The sequence below is a fragment of the Phascolarctos cinereus genome, unplaced genomic scaffold, assembly GCF_003287225.1.
Source record: "Phascolarctos cinereus isolate Bilbo 61053 unplaced genomic scaffold, phaCin_HiC Scaffold_4;HRSCAF=312, whole genome shotgun sequence".
NCBI lineage: Eukaryota > Metazoa > Chordata > Mammalia > Diprotodontia > Phascolarctidae > Phascolarctos > Phascolarctos cinereus.
Window position 1 is genome coordinate 397054595 of NW_027555847.1, and position 21497 is coordinate 397076091.

Here is a 21497-nt window from a genome sequence, read left to right on the forward strand (position 1 = left end):
TAAGTTGATTGCAAGACAAAGTGGAAAAGTTCAGCAGGCAGTTGGAAATGAGGGATAGAGAGGTTAAAGATAAAGATTTTTAAAATTTCATGTTGGTATTCATGTGAATACATATTATTACTAACAGTAAAAGGTTCTTTATAGATGATGATAATAATATATGATATATTTACATAATACTTTAAGGTTATAAAACTTTTTATACACAGTATCTCATTAACAGTAACAATACCTAACATTTATATATCACTTACTATGTGCCAGGCACTTTACAATTATTATCTCATTTGAGTCTCACAATAGCCCTGGGAGGTAGGTGTTATTCTCCCCATTTTACATATGAGGAAACTGAGGCAAACAAAGAGGTTAAATGACTTGCCCAGGATTATACAGCTAGTGACTGTTTGGGATTGGATTTGAACTCAGGTCTTTTTGACTCTAGGCTTGGCAGTCTATCCACTGCACCATCTACATATACACACACACACACACACACACACACACATATATATATATATATATATATGCCTTAGATCCACACAAACTTGTGAGGTGTATACAGCAAACAGTTTTATTCCTATCCTATAGATTTTGAAACTAAATTTCGGGGAGATTTTGTGATGCAATTTTTCTCCCCATTTGATGATCTCTTTTCTTATTCAATTCACAAAGATGCACAAGTCTTTATATGAAATGTAACATATATGTTGCATAAGCAAAATAAGAGCAGATACAAATAATTTACATTGTTTTCCTTGGTGGTAGTCCAGATTTTTCGATTTGTCCTGTTGCGGTCTAGGAGCCCCAAATGCAAGGGTACAGGCAAGGGTCTGCCTAGAAAGAATTCGAGCACTCAAGCCTTTCAGTCCAAGCAGGGAGTTCATGGTAGCACCAACAAAAGCAAGACAGAGTGAGTCTATGCTACTTGTGACTCTAATACAAGGTGGCCAGATTTTAAGAATCTGAGCCTTAGATGAGGATAAACCTGATATTTTTATACTGAAAGACTGTGGGAAGATCTGGATGAGATTTAGGACTGGCAAATAGCCTGGGGTGGTCTAGAGGTAACCAAGAAAAGGGCTGGGATGGGATTAAGGAGCGTCAAGTATGCTAATTAAGTAATCAAGGTGAGCTGGGGTGGGCAGATGCCTCAGGCGAACCCCCGGGATGTGGCTGCGTGGGAACGTCCAGGGCCTTTTGGTGGTCGGTAGTAGTGCCCCAGCAATCCGAGGTCACACAGATGGCTGAGTCTTCTAACTTGAACAAGCCCTGCGCCCTTTTCGTTAACAGGCTCCAACAAACATTAGCTACTGAGGTCAGCATGATAAGGAGAAGATTGGAGGAGAGCTGCTGGAGGATGCCATGTAGTTCAGCCCCCTTGTTTGAAAGATGAGGGAACTGAGTCCCAGAGGTTTAAGCGACTATCTTGCCCAAGGTCAAATCTTTTAATTCTTTGTTTGCCTCCTTAAGACGTTCAAGGAAAAAGGAAGAAGTGGATCCGTCCAGCCGCAGGGTCCATGCAGAGACCTCAAACCCAGGACGCTCGCCTCCTTTCCCCGCCCCCCACCACGCCAGGCCACTTCCTCCTCCCATTCCCCGCCCCGCCCCCACTTCTCCTTTCTGTCTTCCTCTCCTCCTTCCTCTCCCCGCGAGAAAAAAAATCCCAGAAACAAACTTTCAGGCCGATCATGTGCGCATGCGTAAGACAGCAACGGAAGCGAGCGCTCTTTCGGGCTGTTAAAGCGCCGGGGTCACGGGGTCAGCCCGCGGAAGATGGCGGCGGCGGCGGGGACGCTGACCTTCGGTCGCTTTCTGGGCCGCAGCCTCGGGGCCGCCCGGGGCCTCTCTGCGGCCGTCAGGTGTTTTGGTGTGAAGACATCGCCCTCGGGGGAGAAAATTACCCACACGGGCCAGGTAACGGGGGAAGGAGGAGGAAAGAGGGTCTCTCGCCCTTTCCCACCAGCCTCTCCGATGCTGAGGCTTCTTGTTCCCACTCAGTTTTCTCGTGGACTCGGGGCTGTGGCGGGGCGGACAGACTGTGTGACCTTCCCTCCCTCTGTCCCGGTCTTCTCTCTCCTCTCCCTTCTCTCCCTCACCTCTCTCCTGTGCTTTTACCTTCTCTCTTCTCCCTCCTTTTTCTCTGCTCCCCTCTCCCTCCTCCCCTCCCCCGTCCCCCACCCCCAACGTACACATTTTTTGTAGCTCAGGACGGGTCCGGGACCTGTGGGCTCCCAGGGTCGTGCCGAGTCCTTTCTAACCCGTACGCTGACACGGCCTTATCCCATGCTCCCTCCTTTAGGGTAGCCCTGCCATGTCCTGGAGAAGGACATCCATCCTCTGCTGATAGATGTCAGCCTTCCTCTGTTTTACGCCTTTTGGCATTCGGTGGGACCCCGGTTTTGTTTTTAACTTGTTTTGTATTCCCAGCAGTGCCTGGCATGTAAAAGCTCTTAATATGGCTTGCTATCTTCTTAATTATCTTCTATTCCACTTTTTGTTAAAAAGCAAAGTGGATTACCTTGGTCAGTGTGAAATACATACAAGCTTGATCAGAGTTAAAGATCATTTTGTTTAAGGAAGGAATGTTATTCCTCTTCTGTGCTGTGTCCCTGTTAAGAATTTAAATGCTTTCGAGGCTCAGTTATTGAAAACTCTTAGAGTTGATTTTGAATTTAGCAGCAAAGTAAAATGGATAAGCTGTTTAGGTCTAGGTTTGTCGTATTGTAAAAAGTGTCACACGTAATTGTAATATTCTAATCTTTGATGCCCCTTCTATCCCCAACATTCTGATATCTTTTGTCCAGTCATTTTGATTATGATGGAACAGCTTCACATAAAAACACATTTAGTCTTCCTTTGAAAAATTTTTAAAATTTAGTTTTATTGTGGGTGGTGGAAGTTTGAGTAAGTCACCTGACCTATAGGTTAAAAGTATAAAATCTAGGTGTTTAAAATATAAGAAATTGAAATTCATCATTTGAGTTATTTTGACTGCATTCATTAAGTCAACTGTGTAATGGAAGTTGCCTGTCCAGTAATAAAAATTATTTATAAATGTTTAGACAAAAAATAAACATATAAACAAAATATATTCTCTAAAATTTGCAAAGGATTTTACATATATCTCATTTTATCCTCACAACAGCCCTGGGAGGGAAACACTGTCGTTATCCCCATTTTACAGAACTTAGGCAGAGAGATGAAGTTATTTACCCAGAGTCACACAGCTGGAAAAATATATGAAACAGAATTTAAGCTTACTCCAGGCCCAGCACTGTATCCATTGTACCATTAAGAGTATATTGCAACAGAGGCAAACAGTATGCACTTCAAAATGGTGTTTATCTTCAACCTATATGCCTGTAATTACGGATTTCCTCATTTTAACTTACTTGGTTAAGTAACTGTGTCCAAATGTCAAAGGAAAGCTTCCTTAAACTGCAATATTTATTATTGATGTGTACTTTTTAAAGGACAGTTTTGTTCTTCGTTTAGATTAGAATGGAGAAGTCATTGTTTTAACTATTTAAGTAATTAAGTTCATATTAAGAAAACATCGAGGCCAACTAGGTGGCACAGTGGATAGAGCACTGGTCTTGGAGGCAGGAGGACCTGAGTTCAAATGCAGCCTCAGACACTTGACACTTATTAGCTGTGTGACCCTGGGCAAGTCACTTAACCCCAGTTGCCTCGAAAGAAAAACAAAAAACAAAAAAAATCATCAAGGATCATTTATCAAATAACATACATGAAAGTGTTCTAAAACAAAATTAAAGCAGTGCTATTGATATCTGGTTAGTCAAAGAAGCGTATTATAATTCACTTTAGTGTCTACTTTGACAAGCATGCTTAAAATAAGACAAAAATTATTGTTTTAAAGGATAAGCTATAAAAGTAAAGCACAATTTTTTTTAAAGGTTTATGATGAAGAAGATTACAGGAGGATTCGCTTTGTTGGTCGCCAGAAAGAGGTAAGCTTATATCTTTCAGAAGAGAGTTAAGCCTTAATAAAACTAATATGACAAGAGAAATGAAATACATATGCACATTTAAAGAGGAATACAGAAAGTCTTAAGATCATCAAATTTCTTAAATTATATATTTCTTCAGAGTGTTAAATGTGATCTTCTTTTAGGGAGTGCAAAATCTGTGATGCCACAATTTTTGTTTTTGAAATGTCTAAGTGGCTACATTGTTAACTTGAAGAAAAATAATTATGTTTCACTTAGAAATTGAAATCACTACTTTCTTTACCCCATGCAAGGTTTTTCAAGTCCACAAATTCTATTGCTAATTTTTTTTTTGTTAAAACCTGCTATTTTAGTTATCTAATGGAGTGTGACTTTTTTTTTTAGCTCCTCTTAAATAAGTTGGGTTGGTTTGTTATTTGGATGTAAGGACTCTGTTAGATACTAGAAGTAGTTTATGAATCATTCTTTCCTGAGGTCTAGACCAAATTAATGTGACAAGTTAGAGGTAAGTTCTCATTTTATACATAACTAGTACTATTTCTTGTCACCAGCGAGTGAATTTTAGGGTTGGGCATGGGTCTTGCTTCTTAACTCTCCCCTCTGACTGTTTTATTTCAAGTGACAATAATATTCTTTACCTAAATGTTCTTCTGCCATTGACATATACTGCTACCCTGCTTCTCAACCTGTAGCTTCTCTCCTCCCCATATATACTTGAGCACAGGGACTGTTTAGTTTTTGTCTTTGTATCTCCAGCACCAGACACAGTGCCTAGCACACAGTAGGCACTCACATGTTTGTTTAATTCCTTGTTTTAAAGAAAGGCTTTAACCTTGTTACCATTTGCCACTTTCATTCTAATTTATTTACAACCTATCTCTTTTTAATCTTTATCAGTCCAGCTTTTTGTTCTCTCTAGTACATCTGGAATCCTTCTGTTAAACTTCATCCAACCAATTAACTTACTTCTGGTTACTCTTCACACGATGCCTAGCTTGGACTTCATGACTATTACCATACTTCTGCCTAATCTGCCACCCTAGAGTTCTTTGCCATCTTGAGCTGCTTTATCCATTCTGACTTTAGGCCACAGAGTGTCATCACTGGAAAAGGTCACAGAACTATACAGACCTGGACTCATATAGATTCATACTGTATAGATTTATCTGGGTCCTTAGCGGTTTCTGTTACTCATCATTTCTTGATTCACTGTCAAAGTTTAACTGTAGCTGTTAAAAATGTCCAGTTCTACTCTTCTCAGCCCCTCAACTCTTCTAGTGATAGAAGTTATCTAGCATGACCTTCCCCCTTCAACTTTTCTGTTTACCTTGCAGTATCTGTCTCTTTTTGGTCATATCAGGGAGAGAGAATACATAATATAGAACCTACTGTGTGTCAGGCATTGTGCTAAGGGCTTTACAAAAATTATCTCATTTTGATGCTCACAGCCACCCTGAGAGGTAGATGCTCTTATTATCTGAATTTTACCAATGGGAAAACTAAGGCAGACAGATTAAGTGACTTGCCCACATCTAGAAAGTGTTTGAGGCTGGTTTTGAAATCAGGTTTTTGTAACTCCAGGCCCAGTACTCTGTCCACCTAGCTGCCTGGTCAAATAGCTTAGCGGTCAAATAGCAGGCATTTATTAGGCACTACTATATACCAGTCATTTGTGATGTGCTGGAGATAGAGAAAGTAGGCTTTGTCCTCAGGGAGCTTGTGTTCTATCAGGACAGACAAGCATACACACAAGTAAATACAAAATAAATATAAGGTTATTTTTCTTGAGGGGGCGGGGACGCCATAATTGATGGGGATATTTTACCCATTTAACTGTCCTAGCTTCGGTGTCATCTATGAGAGTCACCTATCACTTCTAACAGAGTTAAATAAGTCAGTGCCATTCAGGCAGGTGATTGCCCCATGCCCCTATTCATTTTAATCTCAGACATCAAAATAGCTTATATTTTTAGGATATTAGGGATAAACTTACATATGTGTTTCAATCCATGTGACAATCTTTGTGCATTATACAAGCCAGGTGATCAGTTGATTAGGTAACTATGTGGACAGCTGGTTAGAGTGCTGGGTCTGGAGTCAGGAAAAACTTGTAGAAGATGGCACTGAAGCTGAGTTTTGAAAGAAACTTGGAATTCTAAGAAGCAAAAGTGGGGAGTGAATGCATTCTAGGCATGAGCAATCTGTACAAAGGCATGGAATTGAAAGATGGAGTGACATGTGTGAGAAGTAGCAAGAAGGTCTTTTTAGGTAAACTACAGAGTACGTGAAAGTGAGTAATGTAAAATAAGGCTGGAAAGGTGTGTTGGAATTAGATTATGAGGAGCTTTAAATGCAAAACAGAAGAGTCTGTATTTGTCTCAGATGAAGTATTCCTCCGTTTCTAAGAGTAACTCCTTTACACTTGGGTTCTTGACCCTGTCACCTGTTGCCTACTATGAATCTTGGAAGAGACCACATATAAATAACTTTCTCTAGCATCTTCTGTCTTCTTCCAATTCCAAACATTTATCTTCATTACTTTGAAAAAAATTTGTTTTTATCTCTTACCATAGCTTATCTTCATTGACTTTTCTTTATTCCCCTGTTTCCTGACAGTGTAGGTGTCCAAGGTTTATTTATTGATCTTGTGGTCTCTCTACATTCTATTGGAGAGAGTTATCCCCTCTTTTACATGTTGCATCCATCACTGCCCCACCCTTTTGTCATTCCATGAATTTTAGCATGGTGTATTGTGTGTAGACATCTGGCCTAAGAGTCAAAAAACCTGAGTTCAGGTTCTGTTTTGGCTGGTGATGATCCTGTGCAAGTCATTTAACATCCATATTCAAGGCAATTCTAAAAGTAGATTGTTTCACAATAGTTGATGATTTCCATGGTTGGGCATTTTCTTCCCTGGGAACTCCCTGTGTTGATAAGATCACTGGTTTGCACTTAAAAAGAAGTCATTTCACAATAAAGTCATTCATGGATTGTGACCAAATCTGACATTATTCTCACAAAACTCTAACATAATTCAACCAGTTGCTCATTTATAACCGTTCGTGTCTATATTTTCAAGGAATTAATAACCTTAGGTGAGATATGCTGATTTTCCAACATGTATCTTCAGTTACAGCCCGGTTTTTCTTCTCATTTTTCAGTGTCATTTTTCATTCTTCAAGGTAATGACTTTGAGAGCTGGCCTCAAAGGCAGGAAGATGTGGGTTGAAGTCTTGCCTCTGACACATTGGTTTTGTGACCCTGTGCAGATCACTTAAACTCATAGTGCCTTAGGTTGAGTAAGCTTGCAGAAAAGGTGCAATTCTGAATTGGTAGAGGGAGTTTGCTCACGTAGGATTTGCTTAATATACCAGTGAAATCACAGGTTTAGTGTTCTGTCCATTCCATATTTATTCTTGCTTCTAAACCTTTGCTTATCCTGTTATTCCTTGCCTGGACTCTTTATCTAAACAACTCTCCATGTTTTAAAATTCACCTAGTCCATGAATCTTTTTTCATTTGTTACCCCTATTATACAGATGCAATGTAGGTTAGTAGAAAAACCATTGTATTTGAAGTTGAGAGACCAATGTTTAAATCTTATCTCCGGTACTCAGTAGCTGTGTACAATTCATTTAACCTCTGTGATCTTTGGTTTCCTCATCTGTAAACTAAGGATGATGATCCCTTTTTGTATGTGTCTCACAGGGTTGTTGGGAGGATCAAATGAGATAATATGAGTAAAATCTTTGTAAATCTTAAAGCATTATATAAATGTAAATTATTATTATACCATTCTATAGTAATCTCTGCTTTCTCAATTTTGATAGTATTTTACTGTGCATTCATTTAATACTTGATTACGTACTGCTTGTTTAATATGTATGGATGTTTTATTTTTCCAGTGAGATTTTAAGTAACTGGAACAAAGGCATTTTATCTTGTACTTTGTGTCTCGCATAGTACTTAGCATATTATGCAACACATAGTAGACAATAGAAACTGTGGAATCAATGAATTCTACATCATTTTGGTAACTGGTTTTTGTGTTCCTAAGCATTCTGAATAAGATATGATATGAACTGGTTATTGTTAGTGACTTGCTCTTTTTTCTTACACTTATTCCTATTTGGCCATGTTAATTTGTTGTGTGTGGATGTGGGCATGTGTTTTTTGGAGGCATTCAGATTAAGTGACTTGCCCAGGGTCACCCAGCTAGTAAGCATCTGAAACCGATTTTGAATTCAGGTCCTCCCGACTCCAGGGCTGGTTCTCTATCCACTGTGCCACCTGGCTGCCCGTGTATATATGTTTTAATTAAGTTTTACTGATACAAAACTATTATGACAATGTGGGGAGACTGGGAAAAAAAAAACCAAACACCTTAGCCTCTTTCCCTTGCTTTATATAGCACTGTAGTTAAAATCACTTTGCCGCTGAGCTTGTTTCCTTGTCTGTAAAATGGAAGTACTGATTGATATTTGTAAGATCTCTCAGTAATGTGAGGAAAGCATTTTCCAAAATGATAAATATATTATTATTGTTGTTGTTATTACTGCTACTGTGAATATTATTATTTTTACTACCACCACCATCACCACTACTACTACCATTTCCATTTCAACCACTACTACTGCTGTCACATTTCCTCAGTCTTGTGTGTCACCAAGTACCCACACTGAGAAGATAGTGGAACTTGGGTCAAGTTATGTGCTGCTGCTTGTCTATTTTGTGTCTTCACCCATTTCACTATCTTAGCTCCAAGGTTGCCTATGATAGTCATCTATCACTTATGACAGAGTTAGATAATTCAGTGCTATTCAGGTAGGTGATTCCCCCATTCATTTTAATCTCAAACATCAAAATAGTTTCTATTTTTAGGATATTAAGAGTAAACATATGTGTTTGAATCCATATGACAATCTTTTTGCAGTATAAAAGCCAAGTGATTAGTTAATTAGGCATCTGGTGGTGTAGTGGATAGACTGCTGAGCCTAGAATCAGAAATATTTGAATTTAAATCTGGTCTCAGACACCTACAAGCTCTGTGACCCTGGGCAAATCCCACTCCACTCTGCTTGCTTCCTTTCCTTATCTGTAAAATGGGAATAATAGCATTTGCCTCCCAGGGTTGTTAGGATCCCATGAAATGATACCTTTAAAGTGCTTGGCTATGTAGATGTTGTTTTCATTTTCATCTTTATTTTTATTCTGAAGTGATGCCTTTTAGATAAGATATGTGAGAAACTACATATTTAGAGGTTTTTATTTTTAAGCTTTTAATTTTTGTTTGTTTGAGCCTATCTATGTTCCATTATCTCCCCTTCAATGATCCTCTTAACATGAAAGTTTTGATTTTTATGATTAGAGTAAGAATGCATAGGTATCTTAATTTTTAAAATCTGTGAATAACTATGAATTTTTATGTCTTGCCTGCTTTCAAAGACAAATCTAGCAAAAATAATGGTGATAGAAGAAGAAAGATTTATTTACCCTCAAGGACCTGAAGGAAATTATTTGAAAATATGAATTCATAAACCCCAAGGTTCATGTAACTAGTGGTTTAGTCAGTAAAGCTATGGGAGTTGTCCTTTAATTTTATCCTTTATGGTAGCTCCAGACTTCTTGCTTGTTTCTTTTCTTTCTTTTTTATTTTTTAAAATATTTTCTCTTGCTAGGTGCCAGCAAGATTAATCATTGAACCCCTCTATGTCCCTCAAAACCAGTTTGAACAAGTCAGTACAAATGCCTCAATTCACCACTCTTTTGAATTATCTTTTAAACTGTTTCACTTGAAAATCTAATTTATGTAAAAACTGTAGTTTTTATTATGAAATTTTCAGAAAAGTATAAATAGGTATATCTGTATTTCTAAAATCAATATTCACTTAGGATCTAAACTTTAAACTTCTTTAATTTTAAATATAATTTAACTCATTGTTCATTTTAAACTTAAGAATTTAATGAGAATCATGATTTTTAAAAAATACTTTTATGAGACAGTTTAGTACTTTAGAGTTCCATGATTAATCTACCTTACTTTTCACTTTAGCTTTAGTGTTAATCTTTTGTTGCTGTTAGTTGTTTCTGTAGACTCTTATTTAATAGTGATTTTGCTGCTCTGCTTCCCCTTTTTTGGTAGGATTTGAATTTGACAGAGCAAATGTTCCATAGCAATTGCTATCCCTAAAATGTACCATTTAAGTCGAAGTCCTGCCTTTTCACAGCACTAAATGATATGTATAGCTTATAATTTTTAAAAAAAGACAAAAGTCTGGCTTTAAGGCTTTCTTTTTTAGTGATATCCAAAGCAGGGAAGAATTTTTCTTGCTACAAGCAGGAGTCGGATAGTTTGGAGAGTACATGATTTGTCACAAGCTTAGAAAACCCTTAGCCAGTGCTGCCAGCTAATCAGAAGTATTCAAGGCGTATGGCATTCAATCCATTAATAGTACTCATAAAATAATTTTTTCTGTTAAAAATTTCCTTAGTGATAGTAAATAAGATTGAAGGTTTTAACAACATTGTTATTTTGACATGCCATTAGCATCTAATAACATTTTTTGTATTATAGATGGATGTGTTTTTGTTGCTACGTTCTTTACATTCTTTCAGTTGAACTGAATTTCAGGAACCAGACATTAATAATTGGAGGGTCATGGTTTCTCTTCAGATGTACTGCAATCAGTGACAGTAGTGTATGCCCTTTGTCAGTCAGAAATGTCAAGGCATCAAATGCCCTTCCCTCAAGGAGATGGCTAGGTCTCTTTAACTGCCACGATTGGTGCCTATCTGTTTGTTAGTGTGGCCTGTGTGACATTTTTGTCACTTATTTAGGCATTGTATTATTTAAACTATAAGACTTCATTTGTATGGTTAGTTGCTTTGTCCATCAGCAGCAGAGGTGAACAGTACATCACTCATTTCATACCACATTATAAGGATGTCACTGTAAGGGGAGAGACAAGACTGTCAACAAATATATTCTGTTTAAAAGACCATGTAATACAGCTTTAGTATAATGCTACACAACTTGATATTTTTGTTTTATTGTAGCTGCATTTTATCATAAATTCTTTCACCTTGAAATTGAACTTTAAGAGGAAAGCTTATAAACTATAATGATGATAGTAAATTATAAATTGCTGAGTACTTTCTTTGTCATACTTCTGTATTTCTCTAAAACCTTATATTTGTCTGTATCTGGGACAGTTTTATTCCAAATACATCTCTCTGTGTGTGTGTATTTCACATAAAACCATCTCTGGTTAAGCATGAATTTAGGAAGACTGTGGTAACTAACATTAAATAGCTGTTTAACAGGGGAAGATTTTTCCCCCCCATTAATGTATCTTCAGAAGGAAGAGACTCCTTTTGACAAATAATTTAAGAATAGCTCTATTTACCTAACCTTAGCAAAACTCGTTAAATAGTATCACATTGGTTTTAGATTTCTTGTACTTGCCTAATCCTTTATTAGGGGGAGGGGTTGCTTTTTTACTTTAAAACAGAAGGGGAGAATTATAGAAACACTATGCTATAGGCAAGGAAAGACACTCTTTGTCCATGGTCATTTGACATTTCTTAGCAATTCCCAACTTTATTTACTAAAGTAAATGAATATGGAGGCAATTTATACCTTGCCACTCTTAAACGGTCAATGTTTTAACATTCTGATGTATTCCCTAGATGGGGAAAGTCTTTATTCCATTTGACCTGGGTTCTAGTCCCAGTTCTGCTGCTAATGTAAGTGTGACCTTAGATGGAGGAGATTGGTGTTTTTGATCTGATGAATAAAATGGTGAGTCAGAGGTGAATATACTCTGTTGAAGAGTACAAGGTAGAGTTGAAAGTGGGGAAAATATTGGGGGACTAGAAAACTGAGAAGAAATGGGGCTAGCTTAAAGGGCAGTTATTCTGAGGAATTATTGTTCTGTTGGTTATCATGAAATTGTGTTTGCTGTCAACTAGTGAGAGTAGAATTTTTTTTTAACTATGTAAGTTTAGTTCCTGAAACCATGTATTTTTCATATTCACCTGCCTACCAGAATTATATTGGAGAAAAAACATTTTGCACTAGGTAAATATCCTGGCATCACATATAACTTTTAGAGCATCATGTAAATACTTAGCCTCTCAGTGTTTTATGCATAAAATTTAATCATTTTCCTTTTCAGTCTTTATCTGTGGTCATGACAAATTTGATACTGTTGACATTGGACTTTGCAAAAATTCTCAAGATGTCATTTTAAAACGACAGTTTATTTAATGTTGAATACAAGATCACACTGATTCTGAATGTTCTTTTTGAAGTCCTTTGTTCATTTTGCTATGTTACCAGAGCGCTTGCCATCCTTCCCAGCCCTGTTAATATTCTTGTATTCTGTATACCTGTTTTATGCCATTTTGTCCTCTTTTCATTTCACTCCTATATGTGGTATTTGCAGTGTGTTCAATAAACTTTCTCTTTTGTCTCAGCATACTTTCTGGACCTTACCGTGATCTGTATCAGTAGACAATTGCTGCTTTTCCCCTAGTTGTTGTCTTCCATGAAGGTTCAGCTATTATCAATCAGTATGTGGAAAACACATAAACCCTATGTCTCTACTCTGTAATCTAATCGCACTTGTCACAAGAAATCTCAAGTGGGATATCTTATCGCCAACTCAAATATGTCCAAGGCAAATCTTCTCATTTTCTGCCCTCTCTTGCCTTTGCCATTAAGTAGATGACTGTGCTTTATTATCAGCTTTCTGAGTCTAGAAACCTCAGTCATTTTGAAAGTGTCACTGTCCTTTTGTTCCATCCACCTTTTCTAGCCTTATCCTGCAGTGTGATCCTCAGTAACATATCCCAGATCCACTCCTTCCTTTCATATCCATAAGACTTAATCTGCACTGTGGCTATCTCTTATTAGAAAATGAGACTTCTGCTTCACACTTTCCTCTTTTATGTCATCGTCTAACTGCAGGCCTTCTCAAAACTGTGATTTGAAGTAGTGCTTTTTTTTATTTGAGCAAATCACTTACCTCCTTAAGGGCTGTTGTTGGATTTAGAGAGGCAGTATATAGTATGACAGAGGGGCTAGAACTCTGAACAACTTGAAGTCAGGAATACTTGAGGTTGAATCTTGCCAAAGACATTTACTTCATATATGACCATGGACCAGTTACTTAATCTTCCTGAGCCTCAGTTCCTTACCTTATAAAATAGAGGAGATAATAGTACCTCCCCCATTCCCTTTGTCCTGAGGATTAAATAAAAAATGTGATTGTGTGTGAAGTCCTTGCAAATCTCAAAGAATTATGCAAAAAACTGTTATAATTGTGATCATTATGTTCTATATGCTGTTTGCTTTATGGATAATAAGCAAGCTTTGTGTTTTATACCATACAGTCTTTTGCTAAATTCTATATAAATAAATCGTTAGTAATAAACTCTTAATCCATCTTAGATAATATTTGCTTAACCTTTGTCTTGCTCTTCAAGGGGTTCTCTTTTTATTCCTTTTCTAAAGATTTGCTTAATACTCTGTCATTATATTACTCTTGCCTTCAAGCCTTTTCTTAAGCTTCATTCTGCCAGAGCATCTTCTTCCCTGACAGTTTGCCAAACTCCTTTTGTGAAGGAATAAAAGACAGTCAAGTTTCTCCACGTCTCTCCCTCAGACTCTTCTTTCTCTTTTTCTGTTCGCTATCAAATAAAATGCTGGCCTTTTTTATTCATAATCTAAAAATTAATGTTTATCCAGTGTCTTATTGGTTGTCTGTCCTTTATATTGTAAATAAATAAGAAAGCATAATTTCATTCATTTCAGTTCCTGTTCCAGAGGGCTGAGATTTTTTTAAACTTATAAAATGATATAGAAAAGTAGATTTTTGATGATACCATTTTAGGTTAATATTTTATAAGTGTTTTGTGGGGGAGGTTTGGGGAAGGTGAAAATTGACTTAAAATGGTTCTTGCCTCTTTTAAGTAAAAGCTGTCATCCTTCATCTTAGACAGTTTTAGGTATATTCAGCTATCTAACATTGTTAATTACAGCTGTGCTAACCTGAATTTCTGTAAATCTGTAGTAAAGTGATATTTAATATTTGTAGAGATGACCATGAGGCCTGTGAAGTTTTTTTTAAAAGGTGAAATTATGGCCTATATAATTTTTAAGTAGTTAGGTCAAAATTATTTTCTTTTGTCCAAAGGTTATTATAAGACATGATATAAATCACTTTGCACACATTTTATTAAATTAGAACTTTTGACAGTTGTATTTCATGTATGTTGAGCATATTGCTATTCTAACCAGAATATTTGATTAAATAGAATAATTTGTTCAGCAACCATACTGGATCGTTTATTTTAGATTTAAAAACTTAAGGTGTTAAAACAGCATCCATTTCCTAAAGAAAGTGATTTCTTTGAATCAGTACAGATAAACAGCTGATATTCTTATTTGAAAAGTAGTACACTGTTTATTTAGCTGTTGGGAAAGCAAGTTTTTGTCTCTAAAATATTTAAGTAGTCACATTTTCCTTTTAAGATCCTACTAAATTAGGCTAAAATTATCTTTTGTTGTCTGAAAAATCCTATCTATAGTTACTGATGCCCATAATTATCTTCCCATAATTCATAAAATTGTTGCTATTTTTCCCCTTGTAAATTAACCAAACAAACCAAAAGAAGCCACAAATACTAAAAATTTACTTTTGTTACTTGAAACTGACTTCTTGTTTTTAAATTTTATTAATTTATTTTGATTTATCAACAATCACTTCCATATGCTTTTGAGTTGAAAATTTTTCTCCCCCTTCCTCCCCCCCACCCTCCCCAAGACGATGCACAATCTGATATATGATATAGGCTTTACATTTACATTCCTATTAAACATATTTTCACGTTAGTGAAGTTGTAAGTAAAAATTAAAACCAATAGGGGGAACCATCAAAAAGATGAAACAAAACTCAACAGAAGGTAAAAATAAGTGATAGCGATTGGACTTCCATAGTTCTTTCTTTGGATGTGGACAGCATTTTCCATCCCAAGGCCTCTGGAGATGTCTTAGATCCTTGTAATGCTGAGAAGGGTTCAGTTTAACAATATTAGTCATTGCGTAACGTGGCTGTTATTGTGTACAAAGTCCTCTTGGTTCTGCTCACTTCACTCAGCATCAGACTATATAAGTCTTTCCAGGTTTTTCTGAAGTGAAACTGACTTCTTAACATCTATAGAATAAAGATATAGTTATCCCATTAAAGTCCTGCTCTGCTGCCTTATCGTGGATAAGAGGGTGGCCTTATACTTTTGAAGGTCATAATAATAGATCACAAACTCGAGCTTTACTAAGCTGGGAATATTTTGAAGATAGATCTACTGACAGCTGCTTTGTCATTTCAGAACTAGGCTATATAGTATAGAAAGACATCACTAATACGTTAGCCACTATTTGGAGAGGTTTCAATCTATATTGGTAGAGGAAGTACCCATCCTGTGGAAATGTTGAGTCTTTCAGAATTTAATGGAATTTTGCTTACATAAATCCAAATTTTCAAAATTCTTGTCAGTGGCATGAAAAAAAACTATTCTTTTTTTCACTTCAGGTAAATGAAAACTTTGCAGTTGATTTGATAGCAGAGCAATCAGTGGCTAAAGTGGAAAGTCGAGTGATATCATGTGATGGTGGAGGAGGAGCTCTGGGTCATCCAAAAGTATACATAAACTTGGTAACGTATCCTAGTTTGTCCTTTCATTGTGCTTGCATTTTAAAGTTGAGTGCTCTTTGATTACTTTCTTCATAACTCACCTTCCTTACTAATCCACAAGTCTTTTTACTAACCATTTGCCATTTCAGACTTATCTGTTTACTTTGTATCTCATCCACCAGGCTAAGTATAGTTTCCTCCGTCTACCTACCTAGTCTACCTCTCAGTTTCAGCTCTGCACCTTTGTAGATGTATACCACTACACTGCTCACTAGTCCCTCCTCAGGCATATATAGGTAATTTATTAGCTGGGAGATTTATTAGGTTCTATAAGGATATCAAGAAAAATGTAGAGATAACAGGAAAAATTTTTCTAGAAAGGGAGAATAACGAATGTTGGAGGGAATATGGAAAAATTGGGACACTAATACACCCTTGGTGGAATTGTAAATTGATTGAACCATTTTCGAGAGCAGTCTGGAATTATGTAGCGAAGAGTTGGAAAACCCTGTATTAGGTCTGTTTCCCAAGGTGATCAGGGAAAAAGGAGAAGAACGTTGTAAAATATTTATAGCAGCTCTCTTTGTGGTTACAAAGACTGGAAATGGAGGGCATGCCCATCAATTGAGGAATGACTAAACAAGTTGTGTTGTATAATTGTAATGGAGTACAACTGTGCTATAAGAAGGGATGAACAGGTTGATTTTTAGAAAAACATGAAAAGACTTGCATGAAATAATGAGTGAAATGAGCAGAACTAAGAGAACATTTTGTTCAATAATACCTATATTATTCGAAGAGTAAATGTGAATGACTAAATTTTTGTGAGTATTATAAATACTTAACTACAAATGATCTATGAAGGAAGATGCTATCCACCTCCAGAGAAGAATTGATATAAGTGTGCATAGTATGGTTTTATATATAGTAACAAAAAAATTTTTTTTGTTTTTGAAAAAAATACACTGAGTAGCTCTGAATATTATGACTTAATTTTGTGTAATACCCCAGTATTAGAAGCAGGAAAGAACATTAATAAACAAGCTAATCAGGATTCTCTTTATTTATAAGGGGTGATTTGTTAGTAAGAGTCAATTCCTTGTATTTGTCAATTCCTAAAAGACTTATCTAAGCCTGAGCCCCTATTGTAAAGAATAGAAACTGTAAGCTTACTTGTGGAAATTCAAATACATAATTTACTCAAGGCATTAATGATTTCAAATATAAGGTATCTCATAAATAAGTTGTTAAATATATTTTTATTGATATCTTTTGTTTTTACATTACCTGCATTCCCCAAAGTATTCTTCTTCCTTCTTAGAGCTATTCTTATGATAAAGAGGAAAAAATAGTTTAGGAAAACTGATCAACCTATCTGAAAAGTTTATGTTAAATGTTTTGCCCCACACTCTGCAAAGAAGCAAAGGGAGGTCCTTCTCACATCTGTTTTTTTTGGGGCCAAGCCTAGCCATTATAATTTTACAGCATTCAGTTTTTGCTGTTTTGTTTACTGATCTTTCCATGTACATTGTTGTACTTACTGTGTATATGATATTCTGGTCATGCTTATTTCATTTTGTATCAGTTTATGTATCTTCCTGTGTTCTTTGTATTCCTCATACCTACCCATTTTTTCTTACATAGCACAATAATACTTGTTACATTCATGTACTGCAGTTTGTTTAACCATTCCCCAGTTGATGAATATTTCATTTGTTTCCAGTTCTTTGATACTGGGGGTGATGTGGGTGAGGGTGGTGTTTCCAAATTAGCCCACAAAAGTCTATAATATGTATAGGCAGTCTACATTTTCAACAATGTTTTTGTTTTTTTCATTGCATTGTATTCAAGTTCCGAACAGCTGGAACACAACCTGTCTGTAAGCTGGTTACTTCTCTCCTTTTCCTCTTTCTCCTTTGTCTTCTCTGCCTCTCACCTCCATACCATACATATATACATGGGTGTGTGTACCATACATATATACATAAAATTCTAAAATTTTAGAAGTGAGCTCTTAAAGAGTGTCCAGTAGTAATGAGAAGCTTGTTGGTGCAAATGGGTGAGGCCCAAAGATAGTAAGTGAAAATTTAGTTAGTTTATACGTCCGAGGAAGTATGGAAGAAGTTGGATTAGTGTTGTGGGAATGGAGATGCAGGTAATAACAGCTTTTTCCTCAGTGTCCCTCAATTCTTCCAAGATACAGCTCAAGCAGCACCTTTTTCATATTACATTTCCTTAATCCCTCCCAAATGGTAATACCTTCCTTTCCTAACTAGATAATATTTATTTTGTATTCTGTATGTATTTATTTTGTATGTACTTATGTAGTCTTCCTTGAGAGCAAAATTCTTTCTTTTTTTGTCTTTGTATTTTTAGTGCTCAACACAGTGCCTGGCACATACTAGCCACTTAATAAATGCCTGTTGATAGACATTTCTGTAATTGCATACCATTCGTTTAAAAAGTTTTTTCATTTCACAATTCACTTGAATTGCATGCATTTTGTATTGTACCACTTCTGATTAACTCATGAGCGTGGCTTGAAACAGCCATTGAAATTGTTACGTGGCAAAAGGACTTAATTAAACTTAAAAAAAACCCCATGATATACGTTTTAAATACTTACATAACCTTTTCATTCTCCTTTGTGGGATATTCATCCAGCTTATGCCTACTCACTGTGCGTAATTATCCAAGGTTCTGTGTTGGACTCCCAGATCTGTGAGAAATCTCAAAGGACCCATAAACTTAGATTGGTGACCTAATGATTCCAGAGCTTTAGATCTATCTTTAATCTGTGTTGTGAACTCCAGTTCTACATCACCAGTTGCCTTTTGGGTATTTCAAATTGGATAACTGCAAATCTAAAAAGTAACTCCTTATCTCCCCCCCAATTTTTTCATCTCATCTTCCTGTTACTTTTGGGAGAATACCACCATCCTCTCAGCTGTACAGACTTGAAACATTGGTGTGATTCTCAACTGCTTAGTTGCATTGAACCTGTATGTCCAGTTTATTGGTAGCTCTTGTGGTTTTTATCTTCACAACATTGCACATTTAAGTTCCTTCTTACCGCTCATGTGGCCACCACCTATTTGGGGTGCTAATCACCACTTGCCATTGGCCTCTCTGCCTCAAGTCATTCCCTTTCCAGTCTATTCTCCACTGCCCTGGCAAAGTGATTTTCCTTAAAACCAAATATGAGTATGTCAACCTGGCCTCTCTTTTTATTCAGCATCAATGGCCTGTTTGCTATGAGGGGCAAATCAGTTTAATTTTCTGTGCCCTACATAACTTCCTAAGGGTATAAGTTATAGATAAGTTGTTAATTTACAATTGAGGTGGAGTTTTCATATCAGGAGTGGCCTACATTGACAAAACACAAGTCGAGACCACATACACACATACATATATACATATATACATACACACATATACATAATACACATACAGTATGTACATATGTTGTTGGGTAAAAGAATAGCTATCATATAAAGCTTTGTAAATTAATGTTTAATTTCAAGTTTTCAAGAACTTTGATAACTTATTAATTAATATGTAATGTTAGATTTTTTTTTCATGAAGTTGTAGCAAAATATTGGTACCTGTGTTTAGAGTTTGCTGTTTCTTTTTTACAGGACAAAGAGACTAAAACTGGGACTTGTGGGTATTGTGGACTCAGTTTAAACAACACCACCACCACCACTGAAACCAGTTCTGTTCTTTGGGTCTTGTATAATTCTTTGCATGTAAGGATTTTAGTATTTTTTAGAAAATGCTTATTTAAGAATCATAACATAAGCTTTGTTTTAAAAATATTATATGAATAAAATATAATTATTGAATATAATTTAAGTTTAAGGTGACATTTTTCCCCATGGAATACAGTTCTTGAGCTGCATTATTTTTTATGGATGTATAGCATTCAGTTAATCTTTTAATTCACTGGCTTGCTGTCTTTCAAGAAAAATTAAACCTGTCAGCAAATGTTGTTTTTGGGGTTTTTTTTTTTTGCTTTTAGTCAATTGGAGTTAAGTGACTTGCCCAGGGTCACACAGCTAGTAAATGTAAAGGGTTTGGTTGGAATCCATATTTGAACTCAGGTCCTGCTGACTTCAGAGCTGGTGCTCTAACCACTGTGCCACCCAGCTGCCCCTTGTCAGCAACTGTTAAAATAAAACTTCATTACTTTAACCCAAAAGTATGTATTGAATTATTAGTAATAGTTTAGAGATTATAAAGACAGCCTTATGTAATAGAAAGGGCACTGAATTTGGAATTTAAAAAACCTGGGTTTGGCTTCCCAGCTCTGATGCTTATTAGCTTTACGATCACAGGCAAATCATTTAATGTCTCAGAACTTCAGTGTCCTTATCTGTAAAAGAAATTTCTTTCTTTTTCTTCTCATATCAAACATAAACATTTCAGTATCAAGAATGGAAAAGAAAATTGTAATTACAGTGTATGTAATATGTAGCCTATAGGTGTGTGTATATAATAGATGTGTGTGTGTCCCCTTTTGGATTTCTGCTCTTTTCTGTATATTTTAAGTTTCATCAATGATCTTTTTTTTTCTGCATTATTACCACAGTATCTGGTTCCTGTGCCCAGTAAGGGGAAGCCCTTCCTTGTGACAGATAGCTGTAGCTGAGGAAAACAAATCAATACATTGGCTGTGTCTGAAAAATATATGTCTCAATTTGTCCAGCTAGTCCATTGCCTCTTCCAGGAAACAAAACAATACAAAACACTTCTCACATTTGTGTCATTATATAGGGGTTGTGCAGATTTTCTCTATATTACTCTAATTTTAGCATGTGTGTTGCTGAAGTGAATAATTAAATGGAGATATTAGTGCTTGCGTGGTTGATATCATTGTTGATGTCATAAAGTTGTGAGAAAAGCATTTGTAAACTTTGAAATGTTATGTAAATGTACATTGTTCTAAAAAAAGCATATACATAAAGCTTGTATGCATAACTCCTTTTACTCACTGTTATCAGTCACCATCTGATGATAACATCATTTCTGCTGGAGTGGGACTGAGCAGGCAGTCACTCAATGGTACCTAAATCTATGATTTCTTCAGTTTGTCTGTAATATTCTGAGGAGCACCCGTAGGATGCTGAGAAACTGACTTACCCACGGTCATGTAGCTAGTAATTGTCAGAGGCAGGTACTGAATTGAGGTATTCTGACTCTAAGATAAGTCCTCCATCCATTATGTTACATTATATCTAGTGGCATCTTACCAGCTGAAATGAAATACTAATGTTGGGTGTTATATTTTCAATGTAAAAAAATTTTTCAGTACACTTATGTGCCTTTGTGAATTTACATAAGCAATTTGTACTGGCTTTTGCAGAGCCCTGAATATTTTCTCCTGGTAAATACTAATTCAAGAAATGCCAGGCACTTGTCATCTTAATTAAGACATAGTGCTAATGTATGATCTTTTATCTAAATCTTCATTTTCTCTTAGCCTCTTTTATTCTTTATTTTTTAAAAAAGACGTGTTAAATATTCACCAAAAAAATTGGGGAAAAAATTTTAAGAAGAATTTGTCTTAAGATTGGAAAGGGTAGAACAAAGAGAATAAAATCTTCAGGCCCAGATGATAATATATGTAATCACAGAATTACCATTGGTAATCTTTTAATCATTTACAAACAGGAAGTGGTCACAGAATTCTGCAGACATTTCAGTTTTCAATAATGTGGATTCTAATCAATAAGCTTAATGTTATTACTTGCAAAATTTTAGAAGATTTGGTTTGTGAGCATTTAGAAGGGAAGGTGATTATGACTAGGAGGTGATGTAGGTTGACAAG

The 21497-nt window shown here is 36.1% G+C and overlaps 1 protein-coding gene across 1 annotated transcript; it reads left to right on the forward strand.

Annotated features, from left to right (window-relative positions):
- The first annotated feature begins 1705 nt into the window (after window positions 1–1705).
- On the forward strand, window positions 1706–19517 carry NDUFS6 (NADH:ubiquinone oxidoreductase subunit S6). Its single transcript, XM_020976710.2, is given in 5 exon segments — window positions 1706–1914; window positions 3918–3971; window positions 15566–15688; window positions 19306–19342; window positions 19345–19517. Coding segments are annotated over 5 exon segments (387 nt in total). The 5' UTR covers window positions 1706–1773; the 3' UTR covers window positions 19377–19517.
- Window positions 19518–21497: the final 1980 nt, after the last annotated feature.